At 37.4% G+C, this 15,021-nt stretch overlaps 1 protein-coding gene and 1 pseudogene across 3 annotated transcripts in view; both read left to right on the top strand.

Annotated features, from left to right (window-relative positions):
- The first annotated feature begins 94 nt into the window (after positions 1-94).
- Positions 95-2,536, top strand: LOC107560915 (U8 snoRNA-decapping enzyme-like; annotated as a pseudogene).
- Positions 735-15,021, top strand: part of LOC107560914 (SLIT-ROBO Rho GTPase-activating protein 3-like) — a 37,237-nt gene continuing 22,950 nt past the window's right edge. For all 3 annotated transcript variants that reach the window (XM_016245213.1, XM_016245212.1, XM_016245211.1), the window contains exons 1-3: positions 735-744; positions 12,325-12,837; positions 13,107-13,278. In XM_016245213.1, coding sequence (XP_016100699.1) covers positions 12,771-12,837; positions 13,107-13,278 — 239 coding nt within the window. In that variant the 5' untranslated portion in view covers positions 735-744; positions 12,325-12,770. The remainder of the gene's footprint in view (positions 745-12,324; positions 12,838-13,106; positions 13,279-15,021) is intronic.

Here is a 15,021-nt window from a genome sequence, read left to right as displayed (position 1 = left end):
GTTAACTATCGAGTTTATATGGTGTATTGTGGTAGCTATGGTTTAAAAAAAGTTATGGAAAAAAAAGTTAGAGGTGCGTTCGCAATGGACTATTATTTTGAAATAGTGAACGTCAGGTGATTATAGTGGCAAGTTATTGCTTGCAGTAGTAACACACACGCACATAGTGTCTTGTGTTATTCCTTACGCGTTATTAAATATACAACTATCTGGTTCATTTGTTTGTTTATCGCTCGTCCTTTAATGGCGGAACAGATCACGAGAGAAGATGCGTTGACACGGGAGGGCTACAGACATGCGGGTCACATGCTGTTCGGAGACTCTAGTGCCAAACTCTTCGGGAAAATCCCAATCAAACATATAGTACTGGTAAGGAAGAGTGCACTGTGACCTGCACGTCTTTTTACCTTTATGTGAAGAGTGTGACTATGACAGGTGCAGGGAGTTAAAAATAATATGTAAATGAACGCCCTGAACCTGAATTCAGATTACTGTCATTCAGATGCAGATGCGTTTTGATGGCTTGCTGGGTTTCCCAGGGGGGTGAGTTCCACTTTATGCAATAAATAAATAAACTTTGATTGAATTTTAAGTTGTTTACAAATGAACCGGCATTAATCATGAAGGCTGTGTTTTATTTTATAATTAGATTGGTGAACCCGTCTGAGGAGACGCTGGAGGCGGGGCTTAGCAGAGCTCCACGAGGAGGTGGGCGTGGCTGTGCCTGTGGGCGTGGACAATCACGTGTCCTCCTGTCTTTCTCCATCCTGCCCTCGGCTGATCACGCACTTCTACATCAGTCAGAGCTGAAAGAGATGGAGAGAGCAGCTGTAGCTACAGCCACAGACCATGGTTTAGAGGTTAAACCTCTTGTCTATTATTTCACGTGTGTGTAAATGTACTTACAAAATCTTATTATGCAACTTTCTTATCTGTCTCCAGGTATTAGGTATGTTCAGAGTGCCCCGCTACTTCCTCAAGAATGGAGGTGGTCTCCCCTATTTCCTGTCCCACTGGTTCATCAGCAACTCTCGGGCCCAGCTGCTCTCTGCCCTGCAGCGCTGCGGGCTGCTGTCCCAGGGGGAGCTGGAGAAGGCTGTGAGACATGCTGAGCAGATGAGACGCACACGCAGTGGTGATCCACACTGACATCAGTTTACACAGCGGTGCCTTTTCACCCCTGGGCCACAGCTACATCACAGTAGCCCAACCCCCCTTTGCCAGTAGAAACTCCCTCTTGTCCTCACCCTACCCTCGTTCCTGATTCAGCCATATACAGCATGTGCTCTCTGTAGATATCCTGTGTCTCATAGGATCAGACTGGTTTAATATGCCTTAACTGTTAATCAAAAATGTACTAACAACTCGTGACACTAGATTCACTTAATTGGGATTGTTATTGTTTGGTAGTATCTTTAGGTCCATATTTGGACATACTCTGGGATGTTGCAATAATTATACCTCATAACAATTTAATTTGTTGTTAATATAAACCCATATAATTGGCATATGCAAATGCACAATATATTATTTATGAAAAGGTGCATAAGAGACTTACACCCCATACTGTTTGTCGAATTTATCCGATCCGTTTATGAGAGTTAGATATTTGCAAGAGAAATTGTGCGTGCTGGTTTGACTAATAAACAGCAGACCATATATAAGGCGTGTTTTTCGCAAACTTGTATCAAAGCAAAGGTTTTAATCACAGCACACTTGCAGTACTTAGAATGGCCACAGAGTTGCACTACCAGACTTCACCTTTTACAAGCAAGTCTATATATCTGGCTGTAGTTTAAAACTGCAGTGTAATTTCAGTGGCTCTTGTTTCAATTGTAAAATTGTATTGTAAAAATATTTGACGGAATTTTCTAATCTGCCATTGGTTAGCAAACAGACAGTCCCGTCCCAAACTCACGCCATTGGTTGCAGTTTTACTAGAGCTTCAGTGTTTACACACTTTAGAGAAATTTACAAATGGCTTACTTATTGTCTTACATAACCTTTAGTGTTACATGACATTATAGTTGAGAAAACTTTGCATAACACCCATCAATAATGAAATGAGAGTACAGTTCGTTTTAACTCTCATTTCAGCTTCCCCTTTCTTGTAGGAAACAGTTCCACAGGATTCATGACTTTCAGAAACTCCATTACTCCGATGTCTTTCAACGACATGTCCAGCTCCTATGACTGATGCATTTTCAGTAATTCACTGTTCTATTAAATTATGACATCAAGATGTAGCGCAATACTTTAGTGCCCATTTTGTTTAAAGTAGGAATTCACCGCTGGCAAGATGGGTTTTAATAAAAATTGGGTGTCTGTACAGTAGAAATGCAATTAAAAAAAATCTGTAATTTTCACAAAAGCCCTGAAGGTGTCAAAAGGGTTACGGATTACGTCGTTTGCTGACAAAAAATGGGGATATCTTGGTGCAAGTAACAGAAAAATTTCGTTCATATACTATTGACACTGTAACATTGCAAGGCTAGTTGAAAATTGGCAAACTTACCCTTTAAGCATATTTTTATTCTAAATATTTACTACGCTATATATATTCTGGAAAACATACATATATAAAAGTAAGGGGTCTAAATGTGTAAGATCAGTCTCTTAGTGAAAGTGTTTCTAGTTTGCTTTGTTCCCATTTAATTTGTACTTTTTATTACAAACTATATTAAGTATTGTAATGAACTAAAAAAAATCCTAGTATTTGCTTTGTTCATCTTTTGCTTTAATGGCAGCAGCACTCAGATTTCATGAACTCTACAGGTATGTGTGAAACCTGAACATCATGTTCTCTAGCATGATTTGAAAATTGTCTAAAGAGCATTTTGAGCTTCAGTGGAAGCAAAAACATCTGTTCAAAGAGTCACATGTTGCAATGTCCCCAATTTGCTTAAATATTAATTGAAATATTTCCTATTTGTTCACTTTTCTGGTTTAATATTCTTTATGATTGATTTTGAATCTCAGCATTGACTGTGGTTTCAGAGTTTTAACCCCACTCTATGATCAATGCACACGTGTCTATGTGGTCTGTTTATGTCACTGCTATATTCTGCAGTCCATCAGCATCTCTGAACAGCAGCTTTGTAGATGTTCATCAGACCACAGCAGGTGAAATCAGCTTTGTTATCACCACTCAGCATTAATTTGCATCGCTGCATGTGCCGTTTTGAGTGTGAGCCTATGAGTATGCTTATGAAGCCAGAGACATGAAGTAGGTCAAAGCTGTGAGGACCGACTGACCAAGTGGAAACTGAACTGTCCCTAGGGAGGACGGGCCGGGGTAGTAAGGGTTGATGCGCGAAGAGGAGCAAGTGTAGAACCAATGGTATCAGAGGCAGCACTAACAAACTGCTTATATGTTTGCTACATGCTGGGCCATATAAATCACTTCTCGTATTGCACAAATCTGACAACCTGCTATAATGTTCACGCCACATTGATGTCCAAGTCACATCATGGCTTCCCCCCAGCCACCCTCACAGTGGAGTCGCCTTTCCAAGCACTCATGGGTGGGGTGATGCTTCCCGTAGACCATTCGTTTTCCACAAGGGAACTGGAGCATGTGCAACAATCCTTGTCACAGCTATTATATCCATGATTTTGTAAGTCCTTACTGACCAACTACACACATATAGTGTTTATGTTCACTGGACGCATATACGGTTTCATTATATGTGCACTCTGTTTAATAGTGCTGCCGCTGCACTGGATTTCTCTTTAGGGATCAATAATCATCAATCTTTTTATATCTAGTGAGATTGGGCGGCACTGCAGCTGTAGATGTTTTGCTCAGCTGTGTGTGCTTCTGTCTGGTTTTATGTGTAGATATATATATATATATATATATATATATATATATTGTGTGTGTAGGTTTCACATTATAGGATTTAAGGGGCTTAATTTCTCTTTATTTGTCACATCCTGAGGATTTTATAGTGAGAGAAAGAGAGTGAACACAGGCTTAACACGAGAGAGGAAGGAAACAAGCACAGGAAAGATGGGGGAGGTGAAGGGGTTGAACTTCTCTTTGCACCTTACAAAACTCAAGACAGGAATTTTACTGTACAGTTGGCCAGAAGTATTGAATTATTCATTAGATATTAAACCACAAAATGTAAACCATTACGTTGCTACATTTGTTTCATTACATTAGAATAAGGCAACAGTGAGTTTTTCTATGTTATAGATAGTGCGTTCTGAGCGGTTGTTAAGCATCTGCTTGTTCTGGGTGTTATTCGAAAAAAGTCAAACCCTAAGCTTCATTGTACATTATTACAAATGTGGATTTGGAAATATTATTAAAATTGATTTTAAGAATAACAAATAATCGTATTCTAGATATTAAAGGGATAGGTCATCCAAAAATTTGTAATTCTGTCATAATTTTTTCACCCTCATGTTGTTCCAAAACCTTGCTTTCTTTCTTTCTTTCTAATCTGTCGAACACACACAAAAAAAGATATTTTGAGAAATGCTTGTTATTGTCTGTAAAATGGAAGTCAATCTGAACTGTGTAGTTCTTCAAGCCCTTCTTTTGTGTTTTTCAGAAGAAAGCAAGCCATACTGGTTTACAACAACACCAGGGTGAGTAATTGATGACAGAATTTTCATTTTTGGACGAACTATCCCATTAAGGTCTTCTCATTTACTAAACTAAATTTGTACTCGCAAATGACGCCGGTATTTTTACAGAACGCTGAAAAAATATAAATCTTCTAAATTCATTAGCCAAGCATATTTATGTTTCAACAAATTTAATAATTCTGGCACATTCACAAGTCACGACCCGCACACAAACACTTCTCGGTATCCTTTTAGCATCTGAAGCGTTTGCTGTCACGATGTGACTGAGTAAATTGGCGGTTTTGTGGGCACCATTTCCTGTGAGGTGCGAACTCATCTGAAAACTTATGCCTTGCTCTTATTGTATGCATAACAATAATGGATCTAATGAGCGACACAAATATATGTGCACATGCATTGCATACTAGATGTGGCAGATAAGCCACTTCGACGAGGCGTAACGTTCAACGGTCCACAGAAAAACAACGCAGTGGAACAAAAAAAAAGGCGTTCTGTGTGAACCGGCCATTACAGTGCCAGCAGGTGTGTGTGTGTGTACAGAAGCGTCGGCCATTGTTTGTTTATTACCCATTCAATTCCTTTTGTATTGGCTGCATTAGTATCAGTTTTATAGCTCATCTGCAAGAATATTAAATTCACGACTGTACATTAATTCTGAACGTGTGTGTGTGTGTGTGTGTGTGTGCAGAGAAAGGGGGGCTGGTAGTCCGCGAGGCGCGAGCACAATGCAAGGTCATTAGAGAAGCATTTCATGGCCACAGAGAGGGAATATTAGGAATGAGAGATGGAGCAAAACGGGAGGGGGGAAAGTCTAAAAGAACAAGACAGCATATTCATATCCATCCCTGTATTTATAGTAAGCCTGCGGGGAGGGGGGCGAGGGGCGTGGCTTCGGTTATGACATTCTCTCTGATAGAGAGAGAGGCTGTTTCAGCATGCGCGTGTGGTGTGTGTGTGAACCAAAGAAGGGGAGCTGTTTTCTAGCATGCATGCATGCTTGTGTGTGCTTCAACCTTATTTTGAATGCACTCCCTGAGAGAGAGAGAGAGTCATGTGTGTAGAATGTGTCAGAGGGGGTGAAATCAAACTGGCTGCTTGAAATCTGTGTGACTCAAACACAGTGTTCTCTGTGTCCAGCGAGAGGGAAAGAGAGACAGTACCTAGGAGAATGAGGTAAGACTTGGTTTTCTTTATTGTTTATGACTGTAAATTCACTGTACAGTCCTCTCAGCATGACCGCGGTTGTATGTGTTCTCATTCCACCTCCTCCTTAGATGCATGCGTTATTATCCTTTCAATAGGACGAGTGTGTGCGTGTTTTTGGCAGATGCGTCCATCACGTCCACGCACAGGCTGCTTGTTTTTGCATATATGACTGATTGTGCGCATGAATGCCACACAGCGAGAGAAAGCCGCTAACTGACGGGCTGCTTCCTCTTTCAGTGTGTCTCAGCATTGATTGTTATCAGGCTGTCCATCCCACCTCTTTGCTTCATTCTTCCACCTCATCACCTCCTCTACCTCTGTGGTGTTGTCATTTGGCGGAGGGTTTCCCTCTGTGTCGCTCTTTCTCTCTTCCTCTCGCACAATCTCCTGTCTTTCATTTTCACACTTCTAAATAATCACCCTTAAAGTTGTCATTATTTACACTTCCTCGTGTAGTTTCAAACCTGTATGAGTTCTGTCTAACATAAAAGGAGATGTTTGGTAGAGTGTTCATGCTGCTCTTTTCCATACAATGAAAGTGAATGGTTCTCAGGCTTTAAGTATGAGAAAAGTATAATAAATTAGTCAAGTTGCACAATATTCTTAGTCATCTGAAGGCATACTATAACTATATGAGGAATACACTTTTATTTTGGTTAATTTTTATAACTTTTTATTTTACGTTTATTTTGATCTTTGAAAAAACCTTCCCTTCTGACTCTAAAATTTCTGTATTGGGATTTAAATATTCAAATGTGTGACCCTGGACCACAAAACCAGTCATAAGGGTCAATGTTTTGAAATTGAGATTTATACATCATCTGAAAGCTGAATAAATAAGCTTTCCATTGAAATCTGGAATCTGAGGGTGCAAAAAAAAAAATCTAAATATTGAGAAAATCGGCTTTAAAGTTGTCCAAATGAAGTTCTTAGCATTGCATATTACTAATAAAAAAAATTCAAAAAGTTTTGATATATTTACAATAGGAAATTTACAAAATATATTCATGGAACATGATCTTTACTTTATATCCTAATGATTTTGAGCATAAAAGAAAAATCTATAATTTTGACCCATGTGATGTATTGTTGACTATTGCTACAAATATACCCGTGTTACTTATGACTACTTATGTGCTACTTGTGATCCAGGGTCACAAATATGAAATATATATTATAATGTTCAAGTAATACATATTGAGTTTTACATATTCAAATGTATTGTCACAAGTGGTTATAAGACATGCTAGATCCAAATACATTTTGCATCACTGACATTAAACCTACATGAACATGAATGAGATTTAATAGGATAAATACATTGTCATAATTTATTCACCGTCATGTCATTCCAGGCCTGTATGACTTTCTTCACAAAAGAAGATATTTTGATCATTGCCAATTGTCAATACAATGAAAGTCATTGGGGTCAAACCAAGACTGGACCCTATTGACTTTAATTGTATGGGCAAAATAAGCACTGAGACATTTTATTAAAAATTTTATTTTGTGTTCCACAGAAGACAGTAAGTCATACAGGTTTGGATTGACATGAGGGTGAGTAAATGATGACAGAAGTTTATTTATTTCATTTTTTTAAAGATCTAAATAACTACTTACATTTCAGTCTGCTGCTCACAAAAAAAGGGAATGTGTGCTTATTGAAATGATAGTAATATGTACCACTTGTGGTGTCATCTTTGCAGCTTGACAGTCTTTGGTCATCATTCACTTTCATTTTATGAAAAAGAGAAGTATCATCATTCTGCTAAACTTCTCCATTTGTGTTCCAATGAATAAAAAAGTCATACAGGTTCAGAACAACGTGTGGATGAGTAAACAATGACGGGTGAACTAACCCTTGAAAAGGCAGATATGTGGCAGCTGGGATAGATGCTCCCTTGAAAGAGGTATTGAAAGGTAGATGTATGAGTCTTCAGAGGCAAAAGAGGAGAGATGTGTTCCCTGTACAGAGCACACCACAATTAGCCTTTTTCACACTTCTGTGTTTCTGGCATCCGGATTGGCGCTTGCAGGGTAAAAGTTTTTCCGGTGACAACAGCGACTTAACAAGAATGAGTTCGAGAATCAAAGTCTTTTTTTACAAATGAGATATTATGAAAATGCTTGAACTGCCGGTACTTTACTCTACAAAGCGCAAACATTTCACAATTAACTGTTTGGTCAGCTCGGGTCATCACAAATATAAGTTTGTTTAATTCTAAATGGTGGCAGTTATAATTCAGTTAGTTTTACCATTCTGTCCGTTTGGTGCTGGCTGTGCATTATGACTCTCCACGTGATTTTTTTGGCTATTATTATTATTATTAAAGTAATATTGTATTTTCTACTTGCTCTCCTTTGCATTATTAAAGTGATGGCGTAAATGTACATTGTATAATCTGCCCTGGCAAATACATATTAAACAAGAGATGACTTGGATTCATGGCTTTGTTCCTATTCGAGTGGGATCACGTTGTTGTGTTGAGTTTAATATGCTTCAACCGGACTGAGAATTGTTTAATGTATTCTTGGAAAAATGTGCATCTGGTCATAAATGTTGTAATTTTTAAGTAATTTATCATGATGTAGTGATTCGAAGGAAATGACTTAGTAAATTGAAATAATACGCTCAAATGTACGGGAGATCAAAGACTATTTTAAAAAAGTACTTTGCCGGAAATGGAGAGAATAGAAACCATCCAGCGATATGCTGAGCGCATTATCTCACGAGTCAGCGGTCTGAGTGGCCATATAAGTTACAAACAAGTAAAATGTTATTTCTTTATAGATTATATAACAACTTGGAAAACAGACAAAACAGAAAAGGTAAGAAGCATTATTTGAGAAAAGGGCATACTCATATAATAGGAACAGGCCTGTAACGGAACTAACTTTACCCTGCGCTGACGTAATTTCTGATTTTTGTGAAAAAGGCTAATGTCAGACTTCAGGGGAAGTGCAGGAAAGGCTACAGTGACTCAATCTGCTTAATATGGGATTACAGAGTGTGTGTGTGTGTGTGTGTGTGTGTGCGTTTTCATGTACACATGCTGAAAAGGAGTGACAGTGCAGGAAAGGGAATCATGATTGTCAAATAAGCAGTCTCATCTCAGCATGACCTCTACTCGGCTCCTATTTACTGCTCTGAGCTGTCCCTCAAAGCTCTCGCTATCTCTTAAAAATGTTATTGCTCAGAAGTTGCTCTTTCATAGCTTATGTGAGTTATGATTTCAGACATATTAAACTGATTTCTGAAGCATCATGTGACACTGGAGTAATGGCTGCTGAAAATTTAGCTTTGAAGAAGAAAGAACATAGATATAGATCAAAAAAATATATTCAAATAGAAATCAGCTATTTTAAATTGTAATAATATTTCACAACATTATTGTAATCAAATAAATGCAGGCTTTGTGAACATTAGAGACTTACAGACCCCAACCAACCTTTTTTTGAGATGCTTCAAAGATCTCATTTGTGATATTTAATTCCTATTGGCAGCCATCAGAGCAAGGCATATCTTAATTAACTTATTAGTCTCAGGCAATATTTGCTGAACTGCATTGTTTTTCTCCATAGTCCATAACATGCATGTTCAGAATTATGCTCACTTTAATGGCTCTTGGTGCAATTGTTATGTCATTTCATTATTTATTGTAGATAATGAACATTAGCAACAAGATTTGTGGACAGACACACATCTGAAGCTTTCTTTAAAAAATGAAACCGGGCGTGAGGAGTTACTGTCACGGATGTGGTATGCTTTATCAATGGTCACATCACATGAGTTTCTGTACTGTTGTATATGTGTAGTGATGTTGTGGTTTACTGTTGTGTAATTAGACAAGTTGGTGTGTATTTCCATTTTGAATGGCATTTAACGTTATGGGTATGTTGCACTTCATAGTGTGACTTTAGTGTTGTGCTGGCATATTGGCAGGATAGAGTGTGTGGGTGCTGGTGGGAAACATACATTGTGTGTTTTAGCTGTGATTTGCATCTCCAGTACCATTTTAAAAAAAGTTTTTTTTTGAAAGATGTTGATGCATTTATTCAGCAAGGATGCATTAAATTGATCAAAAGGATCAAAAGTGACAGTAAAGACTTTTACAGTTGTTATTTAAAGAGAGAGTTCACCCCAAAAAAGAACATTTTGTTTAGAGCTGCACAATTCTGGATAAATTGAGAATCATGATTTTTTTTTTCTCAAATAGAGTTCACAATTCTACCATGATTCTGAACTAAACAAAATTATGTGACAAAATATTAATTGCTGCAGTCTATTTAAGTGTTTAGTTATTTTGAATGAATTATTAAATATTTTAATATGTAATAGCCTATATAGATTTAAAATAGAATTGATTTAATAAGCCCATTTTTTTATATTACAATTATGAAAAAGTGGTTTGAATGAATGACTCAATGACTCGCTCATAAATACGTCACTTGTTTCATTATTGAATGAATCCATGTTTTTGAACAAATCTCTTGAATGAATGATTCAATGACAAATAAATTTTTACCTGTCACTTGTCGCCACCTAGTGGTAAAACAATATTATCAACATAAACGTTATTTGAAACTCTAGTTACTTTCAAAAGGTGGTTTGCTCTATTTTGATTGCTACTATAGACATCAATGTTTATATCCGAACTATAAACTTTTATCCCAGTATTTCTATTATCATATGATTAACTGCAAGGCCGAAATAATACCATGTAGTTGAAAAGACTGTTTGCCTAAACAATGATAACCGTCTTCTCTCTGTGTAAACGACAGGTGAATCGTTGTCATTTATAAATTAGATAGCGTGGGTGTATGAATCGATATTGCGATCTTTTAACAATTTATCGTGCAGCTCTAATTTTGTTGTCATTCTGTCTCACCATCACCAACATGTTGTTTCAAACTCGTATGATTTTCTTTTTTCCTTGGAATATAAAAAGAGGTATTAGATATAATGTTCAAGCTGCAATTTTCCATACATTCAAAAGTAGATGTCAAGCTCCAAAAAAGACAAAAAAAGGACCAACTCATATTTTATGAGGAAAGTCTTTTGATGCCATACCATATCATAGCTTTGTGTGAGGATCAGACTGAAATTTAAGTGATTATTAATTGAAAATGGAGTCTTGAAAATCATATTTGACAACCATTGTTACATTTATGAAACAACACAGCTTAGACATTCAGCTTATTATTGTCTGTTGTGTTCCACTGAAGAAAGAAGGTCGTACTGGTTTGAAATGGCATGAGGGTGAGTAAATGAACTTGAACTTTAATACTGCGGTTAGCTACACTCTTAAATAAACGTTTTGTGATGCAGTCTTTAATATTTGTGCCTTTGTCTGTGTGGCGGGAGCATCAATCCATAACAATGAGAGAACACAGCAGAGGTCTCAGCGGTGGTGGCTATAAGTGTGTGTGTGAGGGTCCCTGTGGTCTTCTGCTCTGAGAGATAAGACCAGAGCTCAGCTTCTTCCCAGTCTCCACTGGGAGCGTAAAACAGGATTGATCCCATGGATCTCCAATTCCCCTCAGTTTCTTTAACTCGATACAGCAGACAGATCAAGTTTAAACAGGCACATTCACTCAGTCAGGACACCGGAGTAGTTTCACGCAGGCATTCCACTGCTGGATCAATATATGTGCTTTGCTTGCTTATGTGTAGCAGACAGTATATGTGTACATATATTTCAAAATAGAATTCACCACCACTATTATGCTGATTTGTGAATTGCTAAATAGATTATGCAATTAGATGAGTGGACACCATGTGGGGTTTTATTTATAGAAATGCAGGCTTGCATTTTTTTTTCTTCTGAAGTAGATTACAGTTAAAATGCTTCAATCCATTCTATAAAATAGAGAAACTACTGCCATATCAAAAACGCACTGACATGCAGCAGTGCCGGCATACACTAATGCAATAGAATTCAACCCCATTGTGCACAAATCCGATTCAACTCTTGTGAATCAATAATAGCATTATCATAATGAAGTCTTTGCTGAGTTCTGATTGGCTGGCTGAGGCTTTTGACCTCTAAACAGTGAGATGGAGGACGTGAAGAGCAAACTGTCATGACCACGCAATGATTGAGAGTCTATGATCTGCCTTTTTCGTGGAGTCAGTTGACAAGGAAATGTGTTGCTTAAAAATAGTCTATACTATTAGTATTATGGATAATGTGCAATAATTATGTATTTATTTGATGCCATTGTTAAATGAAAAGCTTTGTGCTCATGTGACGGTTGAAAAAAATGTGGTTAAAGATTTACTTAAAAGCAACAGTTGATATAGTTGCTAGTGCATTTCACAAATAATTACAAAGCCCCCCTCAATGGATCATAAGTAATTGCACAGTTGACTCAAAAGCAGATGTGGGCTATTCCTTAATTTCTACATCAATTAAGCAGGTAAAAGTTAGAAGTTAAAACAATAGAAGAAAGCAGCTCTCATGTAGCATCAAATGCCAGACTATAAAAATTAGTTTTTAGGCTAGATTTTAAGAGAAGACTTACCAGTCTCAGGAAAGAGTAGTAAAAAACTATCAGGCCCCTGCAACGTTCTCTGCTCTGAAAACGAACCTTTAAATGCACAGTCTCAGTGCTGAGAGAGAATTGCTTGGATTGGAACTCCCTTGGTGTTCACAAACACACACACACACACACAAACATACACGTGCACACAGAGACTTCCCTGTTCCGTTTGTGCTGAGGGCACAGATTGAAAGAGTGAAAAGGTTTTTCTTTAGTAGCCCGGTATGAACTCCAAACCGAATGTGGCATGCCTTTCTGCACTATAATGGAAATATAACTCATTTTGGGAAAAAACACCAATACATTGATACTGGAATTAGAATAGCTTCTTTTTGAAGAGGAGCAAAACCTTTGCGTGATCATCTCAGACTGTGAGTCACTGTGAACAAGTCAACAGGAGCACTACACCAGCGAAGGAGAACATGACATCACATGGAAAACTTCGAAAGGAAAAGGGGAGTCTGGCAGAGTATGAGACGCAAATCAAAGGTAAAAACTTCTAATGCTAATGCTCTCTCTTTCGCTTGACTAGGTAGTACAGTCTCTACATGTAATGTTTGTTCTATGTGTGAGATGTGGGCCTGCACTGTTATGTATTTATAGGCAGTATTAGGGATGCTGTCTTCCCTCATCCAATCAGCTCTCAGCCCCAGGCCAGGGACACTAGTGCAGGGGGATACAAATTCATCAGTTCACGCCACTTTTTGTGCTGAAAACCATCCATATGTGATCTCTTTCCCTTCTGTCTCTTTGGTCAGAGGTGCGGGGTCAGCTCTCAGAGCAGCTAAAAATCCTAGACGCGCAGCTGGAGGTCAAGACACAGCAGCTGCAGGATCTGAGCGAGTACCTGCGCAGACGGGGGGAGATTGAGGCAGAGTATGCCCGCTCTCTGGAGAAACTCAGCGAGAGGTTCACTGTGAAGACCAAGAGGTACTCATCCTACTTTTAGCACTGATGAAGTCAAACTGAGATGTGGCCTAGAGTTGTATAGCGACATATCGATAGATAGATAGATAGTTTTATGAGTGAGTCAATGAATCATTCATGTAACCGAATCATTCAAACACATTGGTTCATTCAGTAACCAAATGTAACTGTCTCTGTCAGTGATAGAGCTGCACAATTAATCATTAAAAGTTCATAATCTCGATTCAAACACCCATGCAATCTCATTTCTAATGACAAAGTCATATCGGAACATTCAAATCTGCATTCACACTGCCGCTGACACAGAGAGCATTTACCATGTTTAGGTAAGAAACAGCTTCACGACAGTCTTTTCGAACACAAAGTATTATTTCTGTATAACAATCATTTATATTATCACAGAAATACTGGGATGAAAGTTTATAGTTAGGATATAAACATTGATGTCTATGGTAGCGATCAAAATAGAGCAAATCACCTTTTGAAAGTAATTGGCTCTTAAAATAAAGTTTGTATCAGTTACGTTGTTTTACCACTAGGCGGCGACAAGTGACTTGTAAAAAATGTATGTCATTGAATCTTTCATTCAAGAGACATGTTCAAAAGCACTGATTCATCTAGTAATTAAACAAGTGAAGTATTTATGAGTGTCATTGAATCTTTCATTCAAACCTATTTTTTATTATTTTAATAATAAAAATTGGTTTATTAAATATATTTTAAATGTATATTATATATTTAAATTTTTAATATGTCATGCAAATTAATTAAACACTTTTAAATAGACTGTAGCAATTAATATTTTGTCACAGTCTCTAGTAAATGACGCATTATTTTGTTAAGTTCAGAATAGTGGAAGAATCGTGATCTCTATTTGAAAAAATACATAAATAATTGTGATTCTCTATTTATCCAGACTCATGCAGCTCTAGTGAGAGAGTCATTGAATCATTCCCTCACCCTATTCATTCAAACACAGGGTTTCTTTCAGTAACCATATAAATGACTGGCTGGGTCCGAAATTTTATACTCTCTTAGGATGTTCTTCTTTTTAATAAGTAATTACTTAGTGATGTCAGAAAAGTACTTTCTATACAGTATAAATGTGTTTAGTTTGAATGTAATTCGGACATACTACATTCGTTATGTTTTTGTTGTCATATGACCTACCAGCATCAGTTGCTTTGCGGAACTGCCATTCACATATCCAGACCGTGGCCTCATGGTAAAATATCAATTGGATGTGATTTTCAAAGTCTCACTGGAAGTAGTAGGTAATTTAGGGGACTTTTTGCCTATTGTTTTATAAATACTCTCAATTTGGACATAATCCTCTTTACACATGCTGTTTTTACTATAGTAGGGAAGTATGCAATATATCAGATGAGGCCATTGTATCTGTGAATGTCATTGAATCATTCACTCAACTGATTAGTTCAAAACCACTGATTCATTTAGGAACACCTCAGAATTTGAAATAAGTGTACCCAATATGAACTACTTGTTTCACAGTTTTTCTTTAAAAATATGCACTATACAGACGTCTTTGACTGTTGCACCATGTTTTAAGGAACTGTGTATCATTTGTAAACTATTAATGTTATTTCTGGGTTCTGCTGTGTCTCGAGACCCATGCGTTCTGTGCTGTGCATTTTTTACTATTCCTTGGGGGTGTCTTTAGCATTTAACTCCAGAACATGTTCTTTATATATATATATATATATATATATATATATATATACAGTG

The sequence above is a fragment of the Sinocyclocheilus grahami genome, unplaced genomic scaffold (assembly GCF_001515645.1).
Source record: "Sinocyclocheilus grahami isolate Dianchi unplaced genomic scaffold, SAMN03320097.WGS_v1.1 scaffold747.1, whole genome shotgun sequence".
NCBI classification, from domain to species: domain Eukaryota; kingdom Metazoa; phylum Chordata; class Actinopteri; order Cypriniformes; family Cyprinidae; genus Sinocyclocheilus; species Sinocyclocheilus grahami.
This window is presented reverse-complemented; position numbering and strand designations above follow the sequence as displayed.